Below are 18,352 nucleotides of genomic sequence, written 5' to 3' on the forward strand. Positions count from 1 at the left end.
ATCCGGAATATTTTCGTATTCGGAATTGTTGCAGTTTTGTTGCATAATAAATTCCGAAAAAGTCGTGCTTTTTTTCCCCCAGAACTTTTTCAGATTTTTGGAATCAAAAAGCCGGACCCGCACCACATGCATGTGTATTAAGGACTAGTAGCTTCAAAAAATAAAATGTCGTTGGGTCTTAAAGGAGTGGTTTACCTTTATCTTAACTTTTAATATTTTATTGAATATCCTATTCCTTGCAATGTGTCTTTATATTAATTTTTTTTATAGTTTTCAAATATTCTACCCTTTATTTCTATATCATTCCAGCTTTCAAATAGGGGTCACTTCTTTATTCCAAATTTTAAAGGAAGATTAGTTGGGGATCATTTGGATAGCATCAGGTAGGTGATGATTTGCACAGCACTCTACTACATTGTCTTTGGTGCAGAGACAGTTTACTCAATTTAACAGTTTATAATCTGAGTAAAGTAGCAAGCTTTCCTGTCCCATTATGTACTATATACACCCTGCATCCGTGATATAAATGCACCTCTTAATAAGAAGGTATAATTCACAATAGATAGAATATTGTGAATGCTTCAGACCAAAGGGAATGTGGACTTCTCCTATGTTTTAGCATGTTGTAGTTCAAATCCTCCAGTTGTCTCTCATACTTTTCCTGCACAATTGTATATTGGGCTGTGAAAAGCAATCCAGGCAGACCATGTAACCGTGGCAGAGCTTTGTTTCACAAGTGCAAAAATAAAGCTTACAAAAGTGGTTAGTACACATTTTAATGGCAAACAAATCTTGACATGTTCGGTACAGGCTTCAGTGACATATGCAAATAAGACCAAAAACCACATAGTAGTTCTAATGGGTAAAAAATATATATATACTTTTACCATGCACTTTGGATACTATAACTATCACAGTCTGTGCATTATATATCACATGATATATTTGCAACCCTACTTTTCTTTTAAGCATTGTATTTCCTTATTGTTCTTGTTTATGACGGACTGATGCAGACCCCAGAGGTTTAAAAATGGAGAAGTTTGTTGCTGACTTAAAAAAAAAAATAGGTGCTTGTGGGTTTTTCTTTTTTTGACGTCTCTGGATAGGGAGGTGACCTGCAGATGCCTGCTGCACAACTTGAAGTCATACTAAGCAGTCTATACAGAGCGAGCAACATGAAGAATATCTGCTCGGCAAGGCCTGGATTTTGGCTTCAAGGTAAGATAAATCTCAATGGCACTTTGATAGAGCCACAACTTTGGGGTGACTAATGGCTACGTGCTTATTACTATAAAGGTGGCTTATGGTTCTAAGAAACTTATTTGCATCCGTTTTCTGTTTTAGCTTTTTGCAAGTGGTAATTTTTAAAAATTATTATAAGGGTTTGCTCAAACGAGCGACTTTGATGCTGCAATCGTAAATTAATTCCTTACTTTGGAAATAAATCAATCTTGACACTTGCAAATTTTAAGGGGAAAAGGAATTACAATTTTCATAACTGATATCAGTGCCACTATACCAATTCAACTGTTAAGAGACAAGAAAATGCTGCAATCTGTTGCACTTGGCAGCAAAAATTTTCAGATCTTCTATAGTATTTTGGGTAAATAGCTGCCTAGAGAATAATGAAATTTATTTAGGTAGTTTTCATTTTCAGTGGAAATTTCCTAGTGGAATCATCCATGGACTGAGGAAATATGATTGTACAGATATTTTGGGTGGATTTTTGTGTTAGTAATAAAGTTGTAGTGTCTGTAGGATCTTAGATGTCCAAGCTTGGTTCTCAGACAGACCACTCTAAACGTATGTACCTTAGGGCAGTGGTTCCCAAACTATAGGGCTGGGCTCCCTACAGGGACTTGGAGCAGTGGCAGTTGAGGCTCAGCCTGAAGGTCAGCTAAGGTGAACTTAGTCTTGGTTGCTCTCCTACATGAAAGTCTTGTTTAGAGAAATGTTTGGTGTGGCAACTTATCTGAAGTCCTTGATATTTTTTAAACTATTGCTGAAATAGCAATATTTTTTGTGTCTGTAACCTTGTGAGGAAATATGACCAAAAGTTGGAGTTTCTCAGTTCATACCCTACTTGGAGGTCCAACAACTACTGCCTTAGAGGGGCAAGTGAAGCTTTTTATATAAATACATGCAAACTGTACAAGAGGTTCTTAGAAATGCTTTAATGTGACCAATTTAGTTTTATTTTCTTCATATTTTTTTCCCAATCATCCAACCTTTGCAAATGTCATTTGGGTTCTAAAATCAAACTTTTTCAATGCTATTACTTAAAATAAAATAGAATGTGGTGGGGCCCGTCTTGACAAAACAGTACTTAACCACAGTATAAGGTGTTATCACAGCCTAAATAACTCTCGCTGTGCAAGTGGTTTAGTTCTATGTGTATTTGGCTGAAATATGGAAAGTGATTTAATACACTTTTTCACTTATCATTTATTTTCTGTTAGTATTGTGGTCACCCAGTTGTTGTCCAAGACAGCATCTGCTTGGATAGCATGTCGAGGTGGCACACTTGCCTTGGAATACTATTGTCTAGGTCTGGGGTCCCCAACCTTTTTCATCCGTGAGCAGCATTCAGATGTAAAAAGAGTTGGGGAGCAACATAAGCATGAAAAATATTCCTGGGGATGCCAAATAAAGGCTCTGATTGGCCATTGTGTAGCCCCTAAGTGAACTCTCAGCGTACAGGAGACTCTGTTTGGCAGTACACCTGTTTTTTATGCAACCTAAACTTGCCTCCAAGCCTGGAATTTAAAAATACGCACCTGTTTTGAGGCCACTGGGAGCAACATTGAGGGGTTGGTGAGCAACATGTTGCTCATGAGCCACTAGTTGGGAATCACTGATCTAAGGTAAGCTCTAGACCTGGGCACTATATGCAAGGAGTTTGTATGTTCTACCCATGTTTGTGTGGGTTTCCTCCTAATACTATCTTCCCACACTACAACAAAATACAATATGGGAAACTTGATTGGCTGTTGATGAAATCAAACCATAGTGTTTGCATGTTCTAAGCTTCCTTGAAGAAAGGGTCAGGGTCAGTGATAGATCCAGCAGAAGCAGACTGCTTAATTTTTTGCAGACCCTCATCTTTTAGTTCTTCATTGTGGCATCAACATAAGCCTAACATGATACATATGCCTATAATCCAGCTATCAGTTTTAATTCTTCACTGGGGAGCGGAAAATGAAAAAGATAAAAAATACAAAAACCCAACAAAATAAATACCAAGTGGAATATTTTTAAATATGTAATTGCCAGTGGTTGTTGGAATGTTTCAGTTTAAGCCCCGCTTTGAGGTAAAATATTTGTTTAGGACCATCCCTTAGCTCATAAAAAGTTTCCAAATTAAGTAAAAAACATGGTTGTACCAATCATATTTTCAAGAATATCCAGGACGGCAACAGAAATCTCACCTAAATTGATCTTCAAACTAGGATTTCAGGGGTATGTAGGAGAATATATTGTCATTCTCCCTAAGTATCACCCTAAATAGCCATCAGGCTGGACTGTAGTTCCCCTCTTCTTCACCAGAGATGAACGGAACAATATCAGGTGGGCATACAACAAATGGCCCCTTCTATAATATCCGTCCATTCAGCCTGCGGTCAGTTGGTTGGATACCAGCATGTTTTGGCCATTGTATGGCCATCTTCTGAAATCAGAATGAAAAATCCCAGTTGCAGCCTGCTTATGCTGAGAAGGGGTTAAACAACAGGTTATATTTCTTTCTTTGGTGCTTCTTTTTCATGATATTGTGTCATTCTGAAACTCTCATATTTGAAGTAACAGTTCCTCATAATGCTGAACATTCTGGTTTTCAGGTAGAAATGAGCACTATTTCATGGTATTGTTATTTTTACTAAGAGCCATTTTAAGGAAATATCTTTGGTCTCTTTACAGGTTTGGGCTTTCATAATTCTGTTTATAGGAGGGTTCACTAATTAAAATAGCAACAGACTTTCACAAAACTGAAGTTCGTATAGATGGGGCCTCTGGCAAAGCAGGAAGCCTGGGTACCCATCTAACAAAGTAATTATATAAACCAAGTATGGCAACCCCACAGCAGTTCAACAATATTAGTTTCTAACATATTTAAGTTACTATTTGTTATCATCCTCTAAGCAATGAAACAACGTTTCTCAGAGTCGGGCTCAGATTTTGATCAACAGGTAAATGTAATATCCTTTAGGGGGACTCCCTTTTCTATGTGCAGATGTGTCAGAGCTAACTTGAATAACTGACTCAAGAACAAACAAAATCTAACAAAGTAACTGACTCCGGCACAAATCCTGCACAAAGGGAGACAGTTTTTCTGGTTAATGTGAAAGAGTGAGCTAGAATACATCTCTCATGTTTCTTATCTCAGTGAGATGAAGCGTATATTCATTTTCACAAAATATTCTCTTTAAGGGCAATGAAAAAGGGACTTTTCTTTTTCTGAGAAAACGCTACAAATGCTGTGTCATTGCTCAAAAAGTAAATTGCTCTTGGTAAATCACGTGAAAATAGACATTTCACTCAATTTGAAAAATCTACCCACTGTCATTTTCATTGTGATTTTTATGTAGGACATGGTTTAGTCCACTGAAGTCAATGGGACAGAATTCCAGCAGCAAGCAATGTCTTGCAGCATTCGTCAGCACTAAATCCTGTTCATATAATATTGCATTCAGAGCTTATTATCACTGAACTATAAATTAGGCTTCATCCTCCTGAACCTAGATGAGCCATTGGATAATTTACTAAGTGCAAGGGTTCTTAATACAAAAAAACTTGTGCTACCCAGCATGTTTTTTGCACTTCTCTTCCTGCCTTGGCTCACTTCTCTGCAAGCAGGCTGCCCATGCATAGCATTTTGATGGGCACAATTCTGAGTCCATTGTTGGGCCTAGCCCTTATTTATCAGTTCAGTGAATATGGAGTGATATTCATTCATGTTCAAGTTTACCTGATAGAGAAACACAACACTGGCATAATAGGAGTTGTGTAAAAGTTGCTGGAAATGGCAAAAAGGACAACCACTAGCATCTCGGAATACAGTAATTGCAGAAGGCAGATATTAACACATTAAAGGTTCCTAGTAGCTCTATCTTCGCAGTTTGCTGAGGCCCTCTATTTCTCTTTAGCTGACCCAACTCATGTGACTGCCAGTAAACCTAGGATGCTTAAAATAGTTCCAAATGATATTTATAGCTTCTATACTATCCAAAAGAAGCACAGATTAAAGGGATACTGTCATGAGAAAAAATTTTTTTTCAAAATGCATCAGTTAATAGTGCTGCTCCAGCAAAATTCTGCACTGAAATCCATTTCTCAAAAGAGCAAACAGATTTTTTTATATTCAATTTTGAAATCTGACATGGGGCTAGACATATTGTCAATTTCCCAGCTGCCCCAAGTCATGTGACTTGTGCTCTGATAAACTTCAATCACTCTTTACTGCTGTACTGCAAGTTGGAGTTATATCGCCCCCCTCCCTTTTCCCCCCCAGCAGCCAAACAAAAGAACAATGGGAAGGTAACCAGATAACAGCTCCCTAACACAAGAAAACAGCTGCCTGGTAGATCTAAGAACAACACTCCATAGTAAAAACCCATGTCTCACTGAGATACATTCAGTTACATTGAGAAGGAAAAACAGCAGCCTGCCAGAAAGCATTTCTCTCCTAAAGTGCAGGCACAAGTCACATGACTGGGGCAGCTGGGAAATTGACAAAATGTCTAGCCCCATGTCAGATTTCAAAATTGAATATAAAAAAATCTGTTTGCTCTTTTGAGAAATGGATTTCAGTGCAGAATTCTACTGGAGTAGCACTATTAACTGATGTGTTTTGAAAAAAAACATGTTTTCTGATGACAGGATCCCTTTAAGGGTAAACCACACCTTTCAATAACTCATTTTGCATTAAAACTTACTAGTTTTGTTACTTGTATTTATTGTACATTCTGGCTTCTTTATTTGCTTACTCTGTATTCCTCTTTTCCTTTCTTGGTCTCTGTTGTGTGAACCACAATGACCTGTGGTCTATAATATACACACCATAAACCATAAGACTAGACTAGTTCCATTGGCTCCAGCACAAAGCTGATGTATCATATTAGATATTTAATCAATATGAATACTTTAAGGCTTGAGTGGTGTATGGCATTATTATGACCCTAACTCTCAGACATCAGAGTATACATATTGCTATGTATTACATTAATAGACAGAAATGGAGTGCAAGAATTAACGTTACTGCATGATCATGTTATTATATTGATATCAAACAACAATGCATATCACAGCAAGGTGCAAAAGATATAGAATACTATGCACTTTAGAGATTACAATTAGGGACATTGTAGTGAAGCTGTTATTGTCAATAAGCAACAAGCCACCAAAATACGATATAAGACACTACATTTATAACCAATAACCATATGGATTCCTTGAAAGAGCCATACTTTGACTGCCAGGTTGGTAAAATGCTGCCACCTCTTGGTCAGATTATTAACATGCCAAGGTTCTAAAACTGTATGTAAAGATAAGGCATTGTTACTGAAAGTTTCATTAGTGTACCAAGATTTCCACATGAATTCCATGTGGTTTTTTTTTAGGTGTTACATTGCTTGAGGTGTATTGAAAGATATGGGGGCAATTTACTAAAGGGCGAAGTGACTAACACTGGCGAAAATTTGAGTGACGTCATTTTGGAACTTCACCGATTTACTAACGGTTGCTGGCGTATCTTTGCTAGTGAAAGAGATAGACTCTAGCGGTACTTCGCCCCAAAAAACTCTGGCGTATTTTCCTTTTTCAGGGTGATAGGCTGCAAAAGAGCATACATTTTTCCCCCCCTACATTTACTAACATATGGCACATAAACTATACACTGTGCTCATGTCTAGGGCAATATAACAGAATGTATAGGAGAGGGCCTGCATAGAAAGATAAGTAATAAAAAGTAACATAATAACATATAAGTAACATAATAATAATGTTATAGCCTCAGAGAGCAATAGCTTTTGGCTGCCAGGATCAGTGACCCCCACTTGAGACCTGGAAAGAAACAGAAGAAGAAGAAAGCATATAATGCAAAAACTATAAAAAAAATAAAAAAAACTATGAAAACCAATTGCAAAGTTGCTAGGAATAGGGCATTCTATAACCTACTAAAAGTGAAAGGGATACTGTCGCGGGAAAACGTGTTTTTTTTCTCAAAACTCATCAGTTAATAGTGCTGATCCACCAGAATCCTGCACTGAAATCTGTTTTGTAAAAGAGCAAACACTTTTTTTATATTTAATTTTGAATTTGGCATAGGGCTAGACATGATGTCCATTTCCTAGGTGCCCTCAGCCAGAGTGATATCACCCCCACCCTTCCCCCACTCCAGCAGTCTATCAACACGACTATGGGTCGCTAACCAGATAGCAGCTCCCTGACACCTCTGCTGAAGGATTTGTTTGCATTGCTAACAACCCAAGCAGTGCATCCTAGCGGTAGACATGAGAATAGCACGCAAGCAGAAAAAACCCTGCTTTTTCCTGCTTGCGTGCTATTCTCTTGTCTACCACTAGGGGCTAGGGAGCACAACTTGGGTCATATTGAAGTATAATGGGAGGTGGAAAAACAGTCGCTTTCTCAAAGTGCTGGCTCCTTCTCAAAGCTCAGAATCAAGCACAATAACAAGATGCTAATTGGGGAACTGCTATAAACTCCATTACAAGGCTGCTCAACCTCCAGCCTGGTACAGCCATTACAATACAATAACCAATTGCATTCGTAAGCAATATATGTTTTATTGTTTTATAGTAATGATATTATCCGTAATCCATTATCCAGCAATCTTCAAATTGTGCAAGGCCATCTCCATTAGAGGCTATATTGGAGTGAAGCATTACCGGTGATGTTGTCCCGAGCAACCAATCAGCAATTCGATTTCAACAGTAACAATACAAAGTTGTGAATGGTCTCTATGAGTAACATCACCGGTACTGTTTCAATCCACTTTTTACATAGCATGATACACAGACCCATTAAGGTATGGAGATCCAAGTTAAGAAAAAAGATTCCTTATCTGGAATACCCCAGGTCCCAAGCTTTCTGGATAATAGATTGCATACCTGTATATAAAATACAGGTATGGGATCTGTTATCCGGAAACCCGTTATCCAGAAAGCTACGAATTGAGGAAAAGCTGTCTCCCATAGACCCCATTGTAATCAAATAATCCAAATTTTTAATGCTTTCATTTTTCTTTGTAATAATAAAACAGTACCTTGTACTTGATCCCAACTAAGATATCATTAATCCACAATGGAAACAAAACCAGCCTATTGGGTTTATTTAATGATGTTTTAGTAGACTTAAGCCATGAAGATCCAAATTACAAAAAGACCAGGGTCCCGAGCATTCTATATTATAGATCCGGAAACCCCCAGGTCCCAAGCATTCTGGATAACAGATCCCATACCTGTACAGCATTTCTATGCATCAATGCTTAGGCATGGTTCATAGTTGTAACCCATACCAGTTGATTAGACAAACTGTTGGCAAACTTTGCATAATTCTTATTCATGGTTGCGAGGGAGATATACATACAACTCTACAGGACACACTTTGATTTAGAGAACCCAAAATAGCACATTTTGCTCAAGCTGATGTCTGCAAACGCCGGAGGCAGTAAAACATCATATTAATATAGAAGGTGTTAAAATTGTTTACACTTGTAGTGCACCATTTACATCTATGTGTGGCTATTTGTATTAGAGGTGCCTTCATTAACCTATGCGTAATAATGTTTGCTTGCATTCAGTGAGCATTTAAATAGATCTTGTTGTTTTGCTTTATGGCTAGCACCTATCTTCTTTCCTATTTATGTTGTAGGTGTACTTCCTCCCACACACACGTGCATTCAATTTACTGTATATGCAGAGAATTGAACAATACTAACAGACCATACCTAAAGGAACAAGGATAATTACTAAAGCAATATTGTAGTACTGTTATATCACATGCTCAGTGGTGTAACTATATGGAAAAATGTTTTATTTTGCCTATTCACCCAGTTTTTATTTTTATACTGAACAATTCCTTTAAGGGAAACATTTTGCTCTGAATAGTACTCTTGCACCCTGGGGTTAGTAAATGACTCCTAGGGGCAGATTTTCTAAAGGACGAAGTGACTAATGCTGACGACGATTCACCAGCGTTACCGTTTTTAGGCACTTCGGCGATTTACTAACAGGCGCAGGCGTAACTTCACTAGGGAAAGACACTAGCTCTCTGGCGAAATTGCTCTCTGGCAAATGGACGTTACTTCGCAAATTCACTAAGATGCGGATTTTATTGAACGTTACCTCTTTCGCCAGACTTGCCTTCGCCAGCTCAGACCAGGGGAAGTGCACTGGAGTGCATAGATCTTCCTCAATCTTCTGTTACATCATATTTTTAGTGGAAAAAGTTTCTAGGTCCCAAAAAACGATGGCACATTAGCCTGCAAAAGTCCTTAAAAATGTTTTTGGGTAACCGGGTTCCCCATACATTTTGTAACATATGGAACATTAACTATACAGTGGGCTCATGTGTAGGGCATTATAACAACTCTCTTTTCTTTATTAAGGTTCTTGTGTAATGTAATGTATTTGCTGCAACATATACGTCCATTTAACTTCATCATTTCCTGCCGTATGCAAATTAGCCTGAGTGAAGACCTCTAAATAGTTTTGCTAGGCATAAATGAACACTAGTGAATCTGCCCTTTGATTCCCAAAGTAAAACTAGCCAGAATTCGCCAGCGTTCGGTGCCCTCTACACAACCTCACATTTTAGTAGATTAGCGTTGAAGGAATTTTCGCCATGCGAAGTGTAGCGATGGGTGCAAAGCCATTGCTGGCGAGTTTTAGTAAATTTCCCCCCTAATGTCTTTAGAGGTTCAACGTTTGCTCCAGCAGCAACACACAAGAAGCATTATTTATAAGTCAAATAAAATAACAAGACATCTGATTGGTTGCTGTGGGCTGCAAGTCCGAGTGGCCATAACTGCTCAAAAAAAAGGATTTCAGGATTAAGTTATTTTGTGTTCATGATTCTTGCACCCCTGTGATAAGTAAATGACCCCTAACATCTTTACAGGTGCAAAGTTTGCTCCAGGGCTTCTAAGCAATAACACCCAAGAAGCATTATTTATGTCTAGGGCAAATAAATTTGCCGCCTGGGTTTGGTCTGGGGGTCCACGACAGCACAAAGAAGATCGATTGAGTTCTCTGTGCAAGAAAAGCCAAATTTGGTTCTGGCACAGCACCCCTGAGAGGAACTCAAACTTCTCTACATGAGCTATAAGTCAACAGGCATATGGATATTGCCTATCCACAACTGTGCCTGAAAACTAATGTGTGTTGTTTGTGAAGTTTTGGAAAGCTGTTTTCTAAATGATGCGTTTATAAGATATCATTATTGTGGTTGCACACAGGGAAATTCAGTCAAACGGTCTCCTGTGTTTTTCTCACATAGCAGCAGTTCTGTCATGCTTTATGGCCAAGCTTTTATCTACCATCGCAGGAAATCAACCCCACATCAGTGTGATTGAGAAAAGAAAGCTTAGCAAAGCAAATAAAACAACAACACTGCATTTTTAATTGATGTCACTGTAATTGTACAAAATAGGAAAATGTTAATCGTAATTTTATGGACACCGGAGAGGTATGGGATCCATTATCCAGAAACCCTTTATCCAGATAGCTCTAATATTGTTCTATTTAAACACATATTTCTCACTCAATGGTAGCTAGGCTGCATGCATCTATAATAAGCTGGGAATCGGGAGCCCTGGAACTGCTTGAAAAAAACCTGTTTAGTGAAGCAGGGGACCCCTGCCGACACCGACTTTATCTACACCCCTTTGGGACCACTGTACTTTCTGCTGTGTGATCACCCGGGAACCTAAACATAAGAAAGAGAGAATTCCAGTGTATTAGACAAGGATCGAGCAAAGGCATATTCAGCAACAAGAAAACGTAGTCAGGAACAGACACAAGGCCAAATCAGGATGTGCATGGGTAATTAAAAGGTGCAAATCTTATTCTGCTAATTGTTAGAAAATCATTTTGGGGGGTAGCATGTTCCAAGTTAATCTACATACAACCCTCAGTGTGAAGGCTAGTTAGGGTCAGGGCACACAGGCAGATCCGGGGAGATTAGTTGCCCGGCAACAAATCTCTTCTTCTGGGCGACTAATCTCCCCAAAGTGCCTCCCCCCAGCTAATATGTAAATCCCTGGCAGGATGGCACACAGAGCGATTAGTTTTCTGAAGTCGCCCCAAAGTTTCCTCATGAGGCAACTTTGGGCGACTTCAGAAAACAAGTGCTATCCCGCCAGCGATTTACATTTTAGCCTGTGGGGAGGCAGTTTTGGGGAGATTAGTCACCCAGACGAAGAGGAGATTTTCGTTATTTGTTCTAATACAAACACCTGAAAGGTCAAACCAGGATGTGCATGGGTAATTAAAAGTTGCTAATATTATTCTGCTAATTGTTATCAACCCTTAACAAGCTATTACACCTATTTTGTAACATATCAAATCATTTGGGAGGGTTGCAGGTTCCAAATTAATCTACATAAAACCCTCCGCTTGAAGGTCAATTAGGGTGAGATTTGGGGTGACTGTTTATTTGATGCAATATATATATTAACACTAACAAAGTTTTCCTATACCTGTCCTTATTTCATGACCATAGGTTGGACTTTCAAGTCAACTATACCACGTGTTTGGGTTTCTGAATTTAATGAAATTATACAAAGCTTATAAGTGGCCTTTTGTTGGACAGCCCTGTAATGTAGAGCCCACTTTGTGCAATATAGTACCACTCCAAAGACCCATATGAACAATATAAGTTAACTTTTAGTATGTTATAGAATGGCCAATTCTAAGCAACTTTTCAGCTGGTCTTCATTATTTATTTTTCATAGTTTTCTTTTAATTATTTGTCTTCTTCTGACTCTTTCCAGCTTTCAAATTGGGGTTTACTGACCCCATTGTAAAAGCAAATGCTCTTTAAGGCTACAAATATATTACTACTTTTTTCTATGCAGGCCCTATCCTATTTATATTCCAGTTTCTTATCAGTGTATGTTTGCTAAGGTAATTTAGACACTAGCAACCAGATGGCTGACATTGCAAACTGGAGAGGTGCTGAATAAAATACTAAATAACTCAAAAACCACAAATAATAAAAAAAAAAATGAAAACCAATTGTCTCAGAATATTACTCTCTAAAAGTTATTTAATAGGTGCACAACCCCTTTCGATTATTGGGGTTCACTTGGCCTCTTTAGTGGAATCTCATTCCTGGCTAATTAGCCTGTTGGCATGAGCATGTTTATCAGCATATCTTCCTCTAGTGTTGATGTTGTGAAAAAGAAAATCGTGTTCTGAAAGGAAATGACAAGTAAATTGTGCAGCAGAGTAACTGCAGACTGGTGGGTTCATATTTGCTGAACTATGAGGAGTGTTTCAGATGTAGTTTCTATAAAACAGGAACTGTGCTAAATTAATCAAAGGGATTTTCTTGGTTGCTGTGGGTTACTGCATTTGCACATATTTGCATGTATGCATGTATCATTGGCAACGAGCATGATCGAGTTGCTGGGCCCCATAGCAAAATCAATTTAGTCAGTGCCCTATTGAACCCTCAGTAATTCCTGGGATCCGCAGTAGTACCAGGGTCTTCTTTCTTTAAAGCTACTGTATGTCTCTATCTCTCTCTGACCCCTGCTGATATAGATGCACATGACATTCTATACCTATCCTCCCATGATTTATATTAATTTGTATGAGGTTCAGTTACAGGTGTCCATGGCTGCTGAGCTTACAGAGTTGCTTTATTCAATTTAAAGACTGATGAGATCCTAGCACTTAGCATCATGCACCAATATGGACACAAATCCCTGTTTACCTTTAGCCTTTTTGCCTTGTTGTCTTTAACATCTGTTTTGGTATTTCGCATGTTAGGCGCTACTGAACACTTTTTCGCTTTTGCGTTTGTGTTGGAATGGCTTCACCTTCGGCACATGGCTGACTGATTCACTTAACACAAATCAGGGGCAGCTATCGATAAAATCTGCAAATGCAAGGGTCCCACGTGAGCCACGTTCAATTGTAAAAAGAGTTGGGGAGCAACACAAGCATGGAAAAAGTTCCTGCCAAAAAAGAATGAGTTTGACTATTTGGTAGCCACTAGGAGGACTGGCAGACTACAGGAGACTCTGTTTGGCAGTACATCTGGTTTTTATACAACTAAAACTTGCCTCCGAACTTGGATTTTAAAAATAATCACCTGCTTTGAGGCCACTGGGAGCAACAGACAAGGGGTTGGTGAGCAACATGTTGTTCGAGAGCTACTGGTTAGGCGCAGGGATCAGGAACCTTGGCTCTCCAGCTGTTAAGGAACTACAAGTCCCACAATGCATTTGCCTTTAGACTCCTTCAAAAGGCTCCTTCATTGCATTGTGGGACTTGTAGTTCCTTAACAGCTGGAGAGCCAAGGTTCCTGATCCCTGGCGGCCCGGGGATCACAGTGATAAGGGAACAGATCCATCAGGATCCGATCGCTGGGCCTTAGGGCTCACGATCAGATCAGCCCGATATCGCCCACTTCAATGTCGGCATATCGGGGAGAGATCCGCTCGTTTGGTGACATGCCCAAATGAGCGGATCCCTACATCTATGGCCAGCTTTTAATTACTGTGTTTATCGGCTTTTAAATACTTGAACTCATTTGTTTTCATTAGCAGCTATTGATTGCACTGTACAAAGCTATAATGTAGGTCATTATCCTTCTTTGTACTTCAGTTGACAAATATATTTTAATTCTGTAGAACATTTTCCAGAAAGAACAAACTTAAAAAAACTGTTCTAAATGTTATATTCATTTCTATAAGTTGCAGTCAGAAGATTAGTGCGGGGGTTAAACTGAATACGCTGTTGACTTTCTGTCTCCTCAGTCCTTCTCTTCCTGCTTGTAGAACGCAGTTCATTCTCTAGATCCCACAGGAAATGGCAGTGTCTTCTGAACGGGAAGTGTGACCTGCTGAAGGACTTGCTGGAGTAGTGACAGTTACAGCCGCCTTTTCTGAAAATAACTCCGCGAAGGGAAGTCTATCACAAAGGCATCATTTCTTGTTTCATGTAATTTACGACCTTGTACTTACACAGTAACAGTCATCTGTACAAGCGGTAAAAACAAGGTTCTTTAGCTATTATGGATGCTACTACCAAACTATTGTAAGATGGACTGAAGTTCTAAATAAATCTAGGGCACAAATATTAATTATGTCACCTTACAGGAACATTGTTCATTAGAAATAGCATTCATGGTGTATAGATTAAGGCTAGTGTTCAATTCTCCTACAGACATATAGGGGCACATTTACTATTGGTCGAATATCAAGGGTTAATTAACCCTCGATATTAGACCGTCAAAGTAAAATCCTTTGACTTCGAATATCGAAGACGAATGATTTACTGCATTTCCATCGAACGATTAAATCCTTCGAATCGAAGGATTCGAAGGATTTTAATCCATCGATCGAACGATTTTCCTTCGATCAAAAAAAGCTAGGAAAGCCTATGGTGACCTTCCCCATAGGCTAACATTGGTGCTCGGTAGGTTTTAGGTGGCAAAGTAGGTGAAGTTTTTTTTAAAGAGACAGTACTTCGACTATCGAATAGTCGAACGATTTTTAGTTTGAATCATTTGATTCAAATTCGTAGTCGAAAGTCGAAGTAGCCAATTCGATGGTCGAAGTAGCCAAAAAAATACTTCGAAATTCGAATCCTTCACTCAAGCTAAGTAAATATGCCCCATAATATTATAAAAGTCTTACAGTTTGCTCTGGACCTAGTCCCTAGATCAACCAATCCAATGTTTATTTTCAAATAGGTGACCAGTAAATTTTATGATAGGTTCTAGACCTGGTACAAACCACATGGCTAGTATATGAGTATTACAAAGAACCTCTGCTGTGGGGATCCATTGTTATAGGGATCATTGCTCAAAGGACTACATATTGTATAACTGTTTAATAATAGGGATGTCCAAACTGTGGCCTTCTGTTGTTGTTGGGCTGTCGAGACATTGCAATTGTTGAGTTGAAGTTCCCTGAATTATGCAATGATTCCCCCTTAGATTGTTGTAATGATATCTTACCCTGGTGGTCCAGTGGCTGGCGGGGACCCCCGCAATGTGGTTCTTGACTCCTCCATTGCCGGTTTCTCTATGGTGCGGGGTGCACTTTCGGATTTTACGCGCCGGCGTGTTGACATCATCGTGCATTGGTGTGACATTCAAAGGTATTTAAAGGGACTTCGGAATTTAATTAGTGGCCTATTGTTAGGTCTAACTTGTTTTGTTCCCGGGTGCTTATTCTACGTGAATTCCTTTGTGTATCCTGGTTTTGACACTTGCTTGGCTACTTGACTACTCTGAACTCTGCAATCCTGATCCTTGCCTGCCTGCCTGACTATTCTGAAGTCTCCAGTCCTGATCCTACCCTGTCTGACGTTGCTTGAACTCTGCCTGTACCGACTCGGCCAGTCTGACCGCTATTCCATACCTCCCAACATTTTGGAAATAAAAAGTGGGACAAAAAAGTTGCCGCGAGCAGTGGCAAATTTTTTTGACCATGCCCGTTTTTGTGGCCACCCCCCCCCCTAATTACCATGTTCATTTTACAAAATTTGGCAGGTTATGAAAGTTTGAACATATTTCTGTAGTTTTTTCCATTATTGTAGTTTTGATAATGAAGGGGAATTACCCTTTAAGCTGTGAGTCTAAGTTTTCCCAAGAGACAAGTTATCTTATATTGTTACAATTACTTATCTGTTTATCTCAAAATTGTTACAAAAGTATCTTAGCAGCTAGGCTCTCTGCCAAAAGCCAATTAAGTTAGAAACTTTGTTTCTTCTTCTGGCTGTTCAGTGCAGAGAAAATCGGGACTTTCCAGTACAAACGAGGGACTGCGGGTTGAGTTGTCAAAAGCGGGACTGTCTCGCTGAAAACGGGACAGTTGGGAGGTATTCCGTTTATTCCTCCTGATTTGTGTGGCCTTCTGTCCTAAATCCTTGGTAAACAATTGTGCCCCTTTGCTCATCCAGAACTCTTGCGGCATCCGATTATCGAAGGGCTCCTCCTGAAGTGAAAGGCGGCTACTACAGGCGGAAGCAGAGCTGAGACCAGGGAACCTAGCACTTGTTCTGGATTTAGGGTGCCGATCGTGACAATTGTGAAGTCAGCTTTCCTGGATTGCCAGAACCAACTCTTGCCAAACTTCTTTCTGCCAAACTGGCTTAGATATTTAGTTTGCAAGACCATGATGCAACAATTCTGAGAAATACTGAGGCCAATATCTGAGAAGTCATTTGTAGCTGAATTTTCAAAATGAGATTTCTTTACAGAAAATTAGGGATCATGAGGTCCTGGGCTACAATAAATAAGAGAAGAGCAGGTATTGGGAGAAGTTGTTTCTCTAATCAGGGCACAGGTTGATCATTGCAAATCTGTTCCTGTATCCTTAGACTTTGTTGTCACTGTACTGCTGAGTAGTTTTCAGTTCTCATGCAATTTTGGAGTAAAACAGATGGCATAATTAAACGTCATCTTGTGGCAAATAGATGGCAGACTGAAGCTCATCCCTAGGTACACATTTTGTTGCATATTCTATGGAATGATGAAATCTCATTGGTCAGATAGAATTGAGGCCTGTTTTGGGCGAGGGATCAATATTTTTTTGAACCAAGTCTTTAAACTTCTCTTGGATGAAAATCTCCACTGCATTCCATGTTTAATGGGATATGTATAACTTTTTATAAACCCTTTTTTATCTACAAACAGATGCTCTATCTGAATTTTCACTGGAGACATGGTGACTTCACAAGGGCAAAGTGACTAACTTTAGCGAAAATTCGCCAGCGTGACGTCATTTCGGGACTTCACCGATTTACTAAGGGGCACAGACGTAATTTCGCTAGCGAAGGAGATAGACTCTAGTACTACTTCGCACTTTTACGCCAGGCGAAGTTTCGCTCTGGCAAAAGAGCGTTATTCGCAAATTCACTAAGATGCACCTTTTACTCAACGTTACCTGTTCCGCCAGACTTGTTTTCGCCAGCTCAGACCAGGCGAAGTGCAATGTAATGTATAGGGTTTTCTTAAATTTTTACTTGAAAAATTTTGTAAGTCCCAAAAAAAGCTGGCGTCTTTTACTTTTTCAGGGTGATAGGCTGCAAAAGTCCATAAAAATTTTTTTTGGGTACCCGGGCTCCCCCATACATTTCCTAACATATGGCACATAAACTATACACTGGGCTCATGTGTAGGGTGATATAACAAATCTATTTTATTTCATTAAGGTTTCCCAGGCTTGTGTAGTGTAATGTATTTGCTGCAACATATACGTCCATTATACTTTAACTTTCCGCCGTATGCAAATTAGCCAACGTTAGCGCAACTTCGCTTCGCTAGGTGCAGTAACGCTAGCGCAACTTAGCCAGAGTTTGGCTCCCTGGACGCAACTTCGGATTTTAGTGAATTAGCGAATCTACATCTGGTGAGGTGTTGTGCTTTAAACGAAGCCGGCGCTGGCGAATTTCGTCAGGTTAGTGAATTTCCCCCATGGATTGCATTGATCAAAGGAGAAAAATACAATTTTGTAGTCCAAGCCCATTTTGAAGGTATCCGTTATACTACTGTGTCCCAGCCCTTTTCATCTGTAAGAACAAAAATTGTTAAGATTAAATTAAAACAATTTTACAGAATTGCTCATTCATTTCTGTTGAAATAAAGACCATGACATAATGGCCCCAGCATGTCATGACATTTTGAGATTACACTTCAGCTCAAAGTGACTTCAGGATTTTTTGAGACAGACATTCCTGCAATGTATAGCACAGTGCCCCAGCACTTCATGACATTGTGAACCCAGCAATATAAGAACAATGTCCCCAGCATTCTAAAATGCTGTTATAGAGTCTCAGAGAAGTGTGCTCTAATTAAAAGTGCAAAAAAGCCCCCAAAATGAAAAGTAGAAAAAAAACTCCTTCTGTCTGCTAAGATGCAACATAGGGGCAAATTCACTAACGTGCAAAGCGGCTAACTTTATCGCAAATTCGCAAGTGTGACGTCACTTTGTTACTTCGCCGATTTACTAATAGGTGCTGGTGTAAATTCGCTAGCGAAGTGGACCTACTCTAGCGCTACTTCGCACCCTTACCCCAGGCAAAGTTGCGCTATGGTGAAGGGACGTAACTACGCTAATTCACTAACATGCGCACTTTACTGACCGTTACCTCTGACC

At 39.3% G+C, this 18,352-nt stretch overlaps 1 protein-coding gene across 2 annotated transcripts in view; it reads left to right on the top strand.

Moving 5' to 3' along the window:
* The first annotated feature begins 1,106 nt into the window (after window positions 1-1,106).
* The window catches only part of LOC108707566 (receptor-type tyrosine-protein kinase FLT3), a 66,142-nt gene continuing 48,896 nt past the window's right edge, over window positions 1,107-18,352 (top strand). For both annotated transcript variants that reach the window (XM_041582656.1, XM_041582657.1), the window contains exon 1: window positions 1,107-1,218. In XM_041582656.1, the coding sequence (XP_041438590.1) occupies window positions 1,122-1,218 (97 nt within the window). In that variant the 5' untranslated portion in view covers window positions 1,107-1,121. The remainder of the gene's footprint in view (window positions 1,219-18,352) is intronic.

The sequence above is a fragment of the Xenopus laevis genome, chromosome 2L (assembly GCF_017654675.1).
Source record: "Xenopus laevis strain J_2021 chromosome 2L, Xenopus_laevis_v10.1, whole genome shotgun sequence".
In the NCBI taxonomy this organism is placed as follows: Eukaryota; Metazoa; Chordata; class Amphibia; order Anura; family Pipidae; genus Xenopus; species Xenopus laevis.